General features: G+C 32.7%; 1 protein-coding gene across 14 annotated transcripts in view; it reads right to left on the bottom strand.

Moving 5' to 3' along the window:
• The window catches only part of LOC128187700 (trichohyalin-like), a 72,186-nt gene that overhangs the window by 49,762 nt on the left and 9,135 nt on the right, over positions 1-13,289 (bottom strand). For 8 of the 14 annotated variants that reach the window (XM_052858143.1, XM_052858141.1, XM_052858147.1 and 5 more), the window contains exons 2-13: positions 11,270-11,348; positions 10,194-10,309; positions 9,981-10,074; positions 9,744-9,854; positions 7,361-7,450; positions 5,607-5,714; positions 4,079-4,186; positions 3,105-3,182; positions 2,334-2,461; positions 1,834-1,948; positions 1,537-1,563; positions 2-68 (exon numbers count right to left, since the gene is read on the bottom strand). In XM_052858143.1, coding sequence (XP_052714103.1) covers positions 2-68; positions 1,537-1,563; positions 1,834-1,948; positions 2,334-2,461; positions 3,105-3,182; positions 4,079-4,186; positions 5,607-5,714; positions 7,361-7,450; positions 9,744-9,854; positions 9,981-10,074; positions 10,194-10,309; positions 11,270-11,339 — 1,112 coding nt within the window. In that variant the 5' untranslated portion in view covers positions 11,340-11,348. Of the gene's footprint in view, position 1; positions 69-1,536; positions 1,564-1,833; positions 1,949-2,333; positions 2,462-3,104; positions 3,183-4,078; positions 4,187-5,606; positions 5,715-7,360; positions 7,451-8,522; positions 9,050-9,743; positions 9,855-9,980; positions 10,075-10,193; positions 10,310-11,269; positions 11,349-12,256; positions 12,590-13,289 lie in introns of those variants that run through there. The other 6 variants (XM_052858142.1, XM_052858140.1, XM_052858139.1 and 3 more) reach the window with 6 other exon arrangements.

Genomic DNA, 13,289 nt, shown 5'->3' with positions numbered 1-13,289 from the left:
CCTTTCCTCTGACTTGGCATTTTCATATGCTTTATTTCTATGGTAACCATTTCTAGACTTGGATTTATCTGAAATTACAAGAAAAGAAGGATTTCATATTCTATGCTGGCTACATTGCATTAGGTAATGAACCCTTTGAAAACCTGTAATTATTTTAGGTCAGATCTACCACGTAAATTTTTATTTAATTAAATGAGTTAAAAAGTTGTCTCAACATGTATATGATACTACATTTTAATGGAAATGTTTCCCTCATCTATACACTGCGGGCAATAGAGTGCATTCTCATCATTATTGGTTAAACACTATTTATCGAGATTGTGTTGCAGATTGAGTCAATACATGGAATCTTATATATATATATATAAGTTAGAAAGGACTTAATCTTTTTTAACGTAGAAACTCCTAAAAAATGTGAATATTTCTAAATCCACTAAAAATGATACTGATTCAGCAATAATATAAATGAAACAACAAAAAGGGTTTTTTTAGGAGGGGGGTATGATAAAGATTGCATATGAACACTCAGAAAAGTGATCACTGCATTCACTCAGTGCCAGTGTAAACTAGTACAGGTACTAGTACAGATACTAGTACAGATACTAGTACAGATACTAGTAAATATATGATTCATGCATGTGTCAGGGAGATTTCAAACTTGTGGATTCACGGCAAAGTATCTGCATAAACAGATTAAAATATGTGGTTTTAAAAAGTGTCAGTATGATACAATGCAATTTTACTACGAATGTTAAATTGTGAATTTGTCCATGAATGAAGTTGAAATCAAATGAATTTGCATTTTACTTCAAAAGAATGGAGTATTTTGAATTCCAAACACAATTTCTATTTTGTATTTCCTTTAAATAAAAAAAATCTTCTACCTTTGAATTAAAATGGCAATCTTTAAATGCCAATAGCAGGATTCTTAAAATATTTTTACTGACATGCATATCCCATATCAGTAGCTTGATAAATTTCATTTCCTGCATGTATATATGATAATTCCTTTTCATCTGCACATTAACTTAACCTTAAAAACCACTGTGAATTGTTATACAATTTCAAATATATATAAACAAACAGATGCAGACACTATTCTCACCAATAATAAGTCTACCCTTGATAACTATGTCTGTGAGCAGAGAGAAGAGGAATATATCATCATTATTGATGTATTTGTAGGTAATATAAGATATATCAAAATTGCTGACAATGAGCTATATCTATAACAAGAGGGTATATTATCTGTTCTTTTTTAAATCATTGATATCTTTTCAGAAACAATGTTAATTTCAGGAAGCTCTTGTATTCACCTTATACATGTATTACACATGGCAATTTAGTACAATGAGTTCATATTGAAGGATGGACAATACATATGATGCCATGTCAGAGATGATGTGTAGTGAACAAAAAAAAAACCCAAGACACAATCTTCAAAGATTCCAATTAAAACAAGTGATCTTTTCCATGGTAAAGTCAAACCATAAAAAAGTGATTAATTAAAAGGCTGGAGAAAAAATATGTTCATACTTAAGTCTCTATACATCTGAAGGTTATCTGTAATGAGGTGGAATTAAAAGACTTGAAATGAGAACAATATGGTGTCATATATTGTACCAGTAAATGTAAGTCTTGATAAATTTCTCAGCATTTGAATATCTGCTGGTTAAATATAGTATGATGAAAAAAGGAATTTGATGATTTTGTACAACAGTTATGAAATTTTAATTTTAATAAGTACAGTGTATTATATTCTTTATCATATATAGTGATAATGTAAATGATAAACACTTTTAGTATGTGTGAATATGTAGGGTATACACTTACATGGGGCAGAGACTCGGAGGATTTCCCGTACTTTTCTGTGGAGGGGGTCAACTGGCTCACTCTCCTGGCCCGTGTCCTGACCACTCTGTTGAGAATGGGGTGGTACTATTAAATCCTTCATAAAAATATGATTCACATTTTCAAAAATATCACAGTTCAGCACTAAGGCCAAAAAATATTTTGACATGTTTTTCAGGCACAGCCACATCAGATCAAATGCTGCCCCATTTACCAGTATTTAATTAATTGTCATACTAAATAATGGAATAACAGACTTTCATTAAATATGAAAATTGAGTTATTCCCCTTTTCAAATCTTGCAATAGAATTGAATAAAAAATATGTCTGCCATGTTATAATTGGATTTTTTTGATCCGAGAAACTACATATCGATTTTTTATGGCCTTATGCACATGTATTTAAGAGTTTGAAAAAATAACTTTTTATTCTACTAAGTTAAATGACTTTACCCAGAAAAATGTCTTTTATAAAATTCTGACCTGGAATCTGAGTTCAAATTCCTCCGTTCTGACTGACTCTGCATCGCTTGTGTAGGGAGTTCTTCTCTTCCGACTGCGTCCGGATCTCTCCATCTGTGGAACAACAGGGACTGCTGGATGCAGGGCAGCTGAAACAGAGGCCATCCAACCAATCAAAGCAGGGATACAATAGACAGCCAGTGTATATACGTGTAACATAAGATCTGTAACTTATTTTACGTTTTTCAAGTACTGCTAGAAAACAAAACTTAACCTTATTCTCATAGTTTCAGTACAATCAGAACATCCTTATATTGTAGCAAAACTTAAACAAAAAAATTGCAAGACATATTAGGTGTACACATATACTGTATATGGTTTGTCATCAGATACATCATTATAAATAAGATACACTTGCTTAAATATGGTACATTTTCAACAGGGGGGAAATGTTTGTGAAATATTCATTTTTTTTAAATTAATCATCATAATTCAGGAAATTATTTTCAATTTTAAGATTTCACTTTTTAAATTTTTTATCTCCATTTGAATCATTTGTTAATATTTCTTATTTCAAAACCTCTCTCGATCCAAGCTACTGTCATTTTATAAAACATACCTGCACATGATTTTTTTTTTCTTTTTGTGGTGTATATCTAAGATCTATCTCTTTTAAAATAATGTTATATACATCTATAATGTGTAGGTTAAAGTGTATTTTATTTTTGATCATTATATATAGTGAAGATGCTAGGCTATCTTTGACATTGGTTAAGGCAGCTGGTTTCTTACCAAGTGTTTTGGTTTGCAGACTGAGTCTCGGTTTAGTTGTAGCCTCTGTTTCCTCAGATACATCTGGTAATCTGGCACCTATAAGGATGTCCAACAATTAAATGAGCATTATAGAACATACAATATACCTAAAAAATAAAGACAAAGAGTTATCTTTCTTGCACCTTGCCAAATCACCTTAAAGTTAGTGACCCCAAGGAATAATAACCATGAAGAAAGAAACGTGTAAAAAAAAAGTCTGCCCATATGAGATAGGACAGTCTCATCCATTATGGCTGATGTGTGTATTGGTGCTTAAAGTATCAGAATTAGATGTGTGTATTGGTGCTTAAAGTGTCAGAGTTATAAGCTGGATGGCGGTGGATCTAGGGGAGTGTGAATTACATATGATACATGTACACTGGTCAGAGATTAAACATACAGAAATAACTAACATGTGCAGTTGGTGGACCACTATGATAAAAAATAAAATAAAATCATGTCTACAGCTACCGTATAAAATTCAAACTTGAGAAAAACAAAATAAAACTATGATAAGCAACTTTTTTGTCATAAATCTACTACCATGGTCAACTTGTATGAATAAGAGGTCAAATAATTTGTCCTAAAGAGAGTATGATGCCCAACAACCTCTTAATGATTTTACTCTCACATGTTTTTAATTGTCAATTGACTAACAAATATAATCAACAAACTCAAACCCATGTAAATATCTCACTGTATTCTCACTGTCTTGGTACATGTATCTACTATCAGTGATTCCTTCCATTAACACCGCTAGATACATGTGCCTTTATCAGTTTTTTATGTATTATGTGTATTGGGATATGTACATGTAGTTGATTAAGCTAAAAGTTACACTCAGGTTGGAACACATCTTTTGGGTTAAATAAATGTTTACAGCAGATCACAATATTAATGAGGCAAAGGGGTCAAAGGGTAAGACACCTGTTGTTAATGCAATCACAGCACACCTGTATTAAGGGGTGGATCAACAACACAACTCGGGAATGGAGGTAAACTTTCATCGAGAGAATCATCCAATCTATCATCATCCGAGAGAACCATAGTGGATGAGTCATCTGCAGGGTGAAACTTGCAATATTAATTAATTATCTTTTAAAGCCAAGTTTTTTTATTAATATATTTTTTTCATATTAGCATTGTATATGATCATTTTTTTTTTTAAATAACCATATTACCAGTATTTCAAAGAATTAATATTTTACAGCAGTATAGATATTCATTTGAAAGATTCTAGCCATATATACCATCTTATTTCCTAGAGTTTCTTTATAACATACTGCTATAAATAACCTAATGCTAATTGTTAAATAAATTACAGGTAGAGCTCTTCATAATATGTGCATTAATGTCTATATAATAATTATGTTATATGAGTACACTTTATAACTTAGGGTTTATTAAGGGATACACAGAAGTTTGGATGCAAGACTGGATTAATTCAGATACGGAAGGAGTATACATGTATGTATCATACTTGGTGAAAGGAAAGCATGCAGTATCCAATACATGAGACCAAGACAACCACCAAACAGCTGATTTATACAGGAAATATACAACAACATCAAAGGAACACTGATTCAAAGACTCCAGAAAATTCATTAAGAAATGGAACTTGTAATATTTAAAAAGTCATATAGTGCATATGTAATGAATATTTTAGATCATGATAATATAATAATACATAATTTTTGACATGTATGTCATGACGTTTGTAAAACATCCTGACCAGAGATATAGTTGAAGAAAACATTCAGTAACAGGAAACAGGTGCTTGCACACATGACCCCACCCCACCCACTCTTTACTTACACCCCAGGGGTGGTAATGACTTCTTCCGTTATCAGTAAAAAAAAATAATTCTTGAATGGACTTTTACACAACCTGCCTTCTTTGAAAAATCTTTAAGAAAAGTAACTGATAAATAATTTTTCTAAAGATTTTTCAAATGGAATAATTCATGTATAATTATAAATATGTCAACAAAGATTCTTCATTAATGAGAGTCGAGTTATCCACCCCAAGGATTTGGTCCTGGTCATGTCTACAAGCACTAGGTCATGCTTTACAATCTGAAGGCATGCAAGAGGTAATGGTACAAGAGTTGAAGAGAACGAGTAAATTGGCTACATTCATATGTTGGTTAGGAATTATTTGTTTGTTGCTACTGTGAGTGGTTGTTATGCAAGATACATTTACATAGACATGTATTGACACATACATGTAAATATTTTGTACTTACCTAATCCAATATTTATAAAATGTCAATAAACTTTCATGTTCTATTCCCTCTTCCTCATTTTAATATCCCTTCAAAATTACTCTGTTTTTATTCCTTTCAGACCTCTTTCCTATTTCTCCTTTCTCTCTCTCCCCTTTTTCTTTCCCTCTGCACTTTCTTCTTTAATTTTAAATATTTAAAAAATTATCCCCCAGTCTCTCTTTTTATCGATCTCTGTTTCTCTCCCCCTAACTTACCCGAGTTGTAAACCATAGCACTTTTGAACTTCTTTTCAAAGTCCTCGGTCCTAATGGTATCCGTGTCACTCTGAGGGTAGCTGGCCCTCAAATTGTCGAGGTAGTTTCCTGACAAATACAACATGGATTAGTATTCACATAAAAAATACCTAGCATCCAATTTTTTCTTTACTACATGCAATATTTGTTTTTTTTATACAGTTATAAATGTCCTTCCATCCACACCCTTCACATGAACAATAAGATCTAAGGAATATATTTTCATATATATGTAATTCCAATACTGTCTAATAATTGATAAGGTATGAACATACATCATAAATATGTTATAATAATTTAAATAAAATGCTAGTGAATTCTAAATTCATGCTTTATAGATACACAGAGGTGGGTTTTATATGGTCAATAAAGAGGCTTTGATAGGAAATAACAATACATTAGTGAAATGTATTTTAACTATTCAAAAAGTCGGGCACTACTACTCAGTAAACGTCTGGTCTGCCCAAGTTAAAGACCATCACAATGGGTTGACATAAGACTGAATATTTCTTGACCATTATCACAAATCCCCATTCAAATCAAATCAAATCAGATTTAAGTCTGTGTCAAAAGTCAACCCTTGGTCCTAAGGCAGTACTTTCTTCATAAAAAGATCTTATATAATAGGTATATGAAAAGTTCCAAAAAGTCTGCAATATATGTTAAAACAAGTTGAATTAGTTTTTTTGTTAAATTTACATCTTGTGATTTTCACCAATCAAAATAAATCCAATCTGTTTTAAACAAACTTATATTTGGTACTCAGACATATTGAAACGATGTTGGTATATTTTAACCTTTCCCAAGATGGCCCCATAACATATTTTCTTTAACCCGTATACAAACATTCTTCTGCACTGCCCAAAATCAGATTATCGTACAAAATTTAAATGAACAAACACGTAGAGTGTGTTATTTTCAGGCCTGTTTGCCGTGTTAATTGCAAGTGTGTATCTTATATCAATGACCGAGAGAGAAGTTACTCATTCTAAGTGTTGATATTAGTTGTGTTCTTTTAAGACACACATTATACACCAACACTTTGAAGGCATGCCACATTCCCTCTGGGTCAGGGAATATGTACAGAGATGAAACCAAGCTAAGTTCATGTTGTGGTTTACCAAAATACTTAATGGTGTACCCGTGTCAGATTTAGAATCCAAAGTCTTTTTATTCTGGCATTTACATTTAACCTTATCCCTCTGGGTACAGATCTTGTACCCACATGCTAAAGGAACCAGTTTAACTTTATTTCTTTGACATTTCTGTCTCTGAAAATTTTGAAAATGAGGAAAAAGCTGGATTAAAATTTTTCTGATTTTTTTTTACTCTCAGTACATTTTTCAGTATAGCAGTCTCATAGCAAAAGTCAAGGGTTGAACAGTTTTGATAAGTAATTAATGTAATATCTTAATTATAACCAATAAGGTTACAATACAATTTGGGGGAGGGGGTGAAATTAACTTCAGTGTAAGCGTGCATGTATTCATTATAAAGATACTCCCCACTATACTGTATTTTACTGTATGTACAATGTAAATTAAGTCAAGAACCTTTTTTTTTAGAGAGAGAGCTGCTTATCTCTATCAGTTTAATGAGGGTAACAAGACAGTTCATGTATAGATGATTCGGGGAGACACCTCTATGTACCACTAGATGACTGCATACAGAGTGATAAAATGAATAATTGTCTATGTATATGTTTACATAAGTACCTCTTTTCTTCATCATGATTTCCTTGAACTTCTCATCCAACTGCTGTGCAGTGAGAGAGTCTAGATCACTTGGGGCATTCTGTCTTTCCTCTACAAAAAGTAAAATCATGAAATTGAATTCCTCTACAAAATACAAAGATCAAAATCATGAAGTACTAAAAACAATGTTCTTTTGATTATAATTGGTTGCCTAATTTTCTTTTTTACTCAAGTACATGTTCCTATAAAATGTAAAGTAACACTTTGGGGACTCTAACCACTAATGACAAAAAAAAAATCCCCCAAAAAACCAAACAAACTACAATATGATAACTTTTTATGAAAATTACGTAAACAATACTTCCACATGGATTTATCTGGCATTCTGTTTTACTATCCTTTTTATTAACTAAGTTTATGAGGTAAATTGAGATCTGCAGGATGCTGAGGTTGTTAAACACAAGAACATTTTGGGGTTAATACAGTGCCCTTCTGCTAAATACATATTGTACTTGATGTCAAGATAAATGTGAACTTCTGCTCTATTACATCCGTGATCCTATTCTGGCCATTATATAACCTCAACCACCTCCTGGTTTCTGAGAGCTTCTAATAAGGGCATTTCTAGATGGTTAAGGTACTTCTATGAATGCTAGCTGTATGGTTCATTTGCCATAAATTCTACTGAAAAACAAAGAGTGTACCCACTTCAATTTTACACTCAACTAATTTGTTTTGGAAATCAAAGGATATTTTCACTAAAGGGTGTTTACAATTTCTTGACCCCCTTCTTTTATTTTCCTTTACAGAATGCAAATAAGAGCACTGGTAATTGAATTTTGATACCTCGATTGTATATCTGATTAGTTTATACAGTGAAATAAAAGATGATAATCACCATTCTTACAACAACTGAACATTTGTAAACATTAGTTAAGGTTATATAATGGCCGGAATAGAACACTGATGTATTATAGCTGGTATTTCGATCCAAACATATTTGGGTAATGGATGCAGAGTTGTCATGCATGTAGTCACCGAAACATATACATGGTCATTAAGTTTTCAACAGGACAGCAAAAAGATTACCAACAATAGAGAGGTAGTTAAAAGCTATATAATGCATCTGTTATTATTGAAACTGTAATGAATTAATCATTGTAATAAGTATCATATAAATTACCTTTTTTTCTGTGATAGCGGGGAGAGATATAATCCATTTTGTAAAATAAGGCAAAATAATCTTCAGGAGAACTTGGCAGAATCACATCAAAAAATCACTATAATTTACTATCCAACTTTTGACAAAGAGATTTGTGTATTTGAGACCCGGGGTGACATTCTATACCTTTCGATCTTCTGCCAAATGGGACCAGTATATAGAAAAACATGAACTTTGCAGGGTTCCAATAGATATATTTAAATCTCGCTCTAAAGTATGCCAACATAAAAGTTGACAATGGAACCTCTAATCCTTGGCTTATAAGTCTACAGAAATCACGTTTAGTCCATTTCATTGGGTAATTGAACGAGTAGCAAAATTTACACACTTTTAATTTGGTGTTTACTTTTGCTATCATCCACGCCAAGGCGGATTCAACAATCCGTTCTGTGCAGAAGAGCTTTTGAAAAAAATGGTGAATGAACTAGAAAGAAAACAAATAAGTGCCACCGCCATAGGAAGTCTAAAAATTCCTCACGACGTCTGAGTTTAATCACAGTAACAATGCCATTGTACGTGAAGCAGTATATGTTTACCAAAGATTTAATTTGTCTGTTCAGAAACCATTTTAAAGTGCAGCTTGATCTTAATTAATAGGCAATTTATTTCATACATATTATTGTTGTAGTAATGAAATATTACAGTCGCATGTTGTAATTCATGATCAGTCATGTTTACATGTCCAAATGGTGAATTAGAAATGGATTTATATTTTAAAGCTTAAAATTGATTTTGAAATGAAGTTTATTTTGGAAAGAAACCAAAAGTCTGATCGAAATGTTTGGGTGTATTGTACATATGGCATATGGATTTGAATTGTATAATTAAACCAGTGGGAGAATCTGAAGAAATTAATTTCATAGTGCTGGCTTCAATACATTACATGTTAATCTTACAGGAACTATGAAATCTCAATTTCTAATGTTATACAATTTACAATAAAAACAACTTTCATTTGCATGCATTAACTTTTGCCATTTTAACAGAAACCTTTTTAGTAACAAATACTTCTCTCTTAAGAAACAAGTCCTTTTATATTCACAGAAATCATTTATCATTAGTGAAATTACAAATAAAAGTTTTTGTCATTAAATGCGGGGCTACAATTTGCATATAATGTTTAAATTAAGCATATTGATAAAAAAAGATTGGGTGAAGAGTTGAAACAATAAAATCACTGACCGTCAGTAGCTCCTGCAGCATCACTGTAGATCTCGGCGGTGCCGATGATGTGGGGACTCCTGGACATGTCCATTCCAGAGGACGGCGGCTCCAGCACCTTCCTGTATCGCTCTGTCAGATTTATAATTGCAACAATGAGGTGTAAAATGTAACAAGGTGAAATTCTTCTGGTCATTCTTTTCTGAATGAAAAAATTTCATGTATTAAAACAAGAGAGAGAAAGAAGACTCATCTTACCAGATTTCTCTTTGGGATTTCCTGTGTTACCATTTTGATTTAAGGATTGTGATTTATCTCCCCTTGTGCTCTGAACTGACCCATTGTAGCTTTTCTACAAAATCAGTTCATGAATTTACAATTATATTGCTGTACTCAGATATATATATATATACATGTACTAAACAGACTCTATCCAGAGGGAAAAGAGAACAAAAAATTAACATTTCCTACCATGGATGAGAGCTCAGCATCTATTTTGTCCATTACTGCATTCACTGGATCATACTTCTTATAACTTTGACTACCCTTTTTTCTGGAGTCATCATCATTTTCCGGATCAGAAAATCCTAAAAAATTCAAAATGTGACACAATATTGATAATCATGTCACTACCCATGGGTATATCTTTTTTAGTGGCAAATTTTCAAAATACCTGGTACATACACATTTGGAGCAAATACGTACAAGGATATCAAGAATCCCATATTATAGACATGACAAGATTGATCCAGCTTAATTAATTCCCTATCTATCTGATTCAAGTAACAACTCTACAGCAGCTATAGTGACACTTCTCAATCTCTTGGTGACACAAGGACCCTTCCAGTTGAGTAGTGAACAAAATGAAGATTGATGAAAGAATCATGGAGTTTACATGAGCAATAAAAATCTGCTAGGTAAATTCAAGCCAAACCAGCCCTATTTTTCTGCCTTGCAGCTGAAATCTTAGTAGTTTCCAGTCCCATGGTTTGCTAGACCGAGTGATTTTCTTATGCAACCAAAGAGAGAATATTCAGGGATTTACGGTGATTTCTTTGCAGGAAAGCTGACACATTTAGAAATCAATTACAATCTGACACAGATTGATCACCAGAATCAAAGGGGGTAGAGATCCTCCAAAGTCCTGTACGGAGTGTTTACATAGATCGTGCTGACCTGGGGAATGTGTAAGAACAAAGTATGTGTACTACGATTTCGGTCCTTTAATTCTAATTACTGTCAAATCTCAAGCCGTCCCTTGGGAAGAACACAAGTTTCTTAAAAGTTTTTTCATAATGATCAGATTTTCTTTGTAGCTTAAACTATCTTATTTTTTAAATTTTAAGCGTAGTTTATTTCATACGATTCTCTTAATACTAAGCCCCTTTATGTCTGTATGTTGTTGTTTTTAAGATTATGCAATAGTTATGCAATTATCACTGTCCCTGGTCTGTATTGCTGACAAAATTTTTTACGATTGGGAATTTTAAGAGCTAGTTTACATTGAACCAGGATATCAATGGATTATCACACCTTGATTGTCTTACCTGTGTTAGAGCCTGACCTGACCGCGTCGTCGCTCCAGTCCCCAGACTCAAAGACAGACACACCGTTCATCTTGACATGCTGCAAAAACAATGGAAGCAAGTTAATAGAAAACATTTCTTTTGTACCTCATAAACAGACACACCGTTCATCATGACAATTGCTGCAAAAACAACGTATGCAATTTAACTTAAATCACTGTCTTTCTAAATACTCTGTGAAGTTGAAACCTGTGAAGTATTAAAATAAGAGCTAACAGGACTTTGGAGTTTGATAAACGCGATATATGAAACCTTCAGGAAAAAAAAGAACAATATATCAATAAAGTCTAAAACTTTTAAACATCGGGGATTCAATATTACATTGTCAACATATCGGGTTAGGCCGAGGTGGGGTGACACATTACCAATACATAAATGGAGACCTATCAATCCACTACTCTGCAAGCATTGATCTCTTGAACAGTGTTATGGCCAACATCAAAACATAGCTGATGTTGTACTACAGATTTATTGACAAGTTTTCCAGTCAACCTTACTCATTTGTCAAACAAGTTTGAATATGAGACACCCCATGTAGAGATCCCGATTTTTTTCAAGTTTGAATTCAACCCTTACGAAACCTTGTTGCTTTTTTTGTTTTATCCTTCAACTAAAGGTTTCTGTGTACCTATAGCTAACACAGAGGGGAATGAACCTATATAATTATTTGTAAAACTATCTCCAATTACCTGACAGATCAAAGTCGGTAGGTAGTGACTTATGATTCAATTCCTTGCAAATTACACTCTCTGTCAATAAAAAGTATCTGGGGAAACTGTTGCACTGTACTTAATATGAATTAAATACTGAACCCATTCTTATAACATATGTGGCATTATACATATTAATCATTTACCAGTACATACTTGATTTTAATGAGCCGACAGAATTGGAGAGTTTTTATCTGATTTTCGCTTAAAAATACAAGATGAGAGTTTAACCACTCACCTAAAGTATCATTGACACATTAATCCCCAATAATCCATATAATGCAGTTTATACGGATCAATTCAACTCAATCCTCTTTTTAAAATAAAAACGTTCATGTTTATCTATGAATTTTAAAATATATTCAGATCCACATTGTGAAAATAACAGATAATTGAGGTTTTCCGTCCATTTAAAAAAGAGACAAGTTATAACAAATCAAATTTGCCACTAAGTGTATGCCTGCAGAAAAGAGACACTTTCAGATAGAAGATCTATAGTAGAGAGCCACGGGACACTGCACTTATTAGAGAACAATGCCAGAAAAGCTTTCAATATTTCAACATTGAGCCTCAGATCGTAGAAGTTATTTCCATTGTCTTCGCTAGCTATCAGTAGTGAAATATATCATTTTTGAAGATATTCACTGCTAGAGCCTTGGCAGGAACTGACCCGAGAACTTTTCTGGTTTCGATAATTGATGAGTTTAATATATCAGTGTAGACAAACAAAAAAGCTAACAATCTATAAATGCCTCTGTAGAAATTTTTTTTGGCTGCCAGATTCCATTTAAACCTTGGCATCCACATGTGATACCATTAATCTAAAAAGGTATTCGACAAAATGAAAGCCACATTCATTTCATTAACTCCAAGGCAGAAATAATCAAAAGTACAATTTATTCAGCCTCACATTTGAGTTTATGACTTAAAATCTTAAATCATTTTGAAGAATATATATAGTCACACCCTATGAAATACCAAGTCACACTTACTCTGAGCTCCTACTTGATTAAAACTTCAGTATACAAGTGTTGTTTAATTGTGATGAACTACAATACTGTAGATTCCTGATAAAACGTGTGGAATTAATATCCGCGTAAAATCGATAGAGGCACCCCTCATGGATTTTAAAATCTCGCTTTAATTTTCTGAGAGATGAGAACAACAAGAAATTAGGATAAAACTTCTACATTTGCAATTTTTTTTCTCGCGATTTGATACAAAACGGGGAAATCGCTACATTTAATACTCGCGTAAAATAAGGAATCTAC

Source organism: Crassostrea angulata, chromosome 6, assembly GCF_025612915.1.
Source record: "Crassostrea angulata isolate pt1a10 chromosome 6, ASM2561291v2, whole genome shotgun sequence".
NCBI lineage: Eukaryota > Metazoa > Mollusca > Bivalvia > Ostreida > Ostreidae > Magallana > Magallana angulata.
This window is presented reverse-complemented; position numbering and strand designations above follow the sequence as displayed.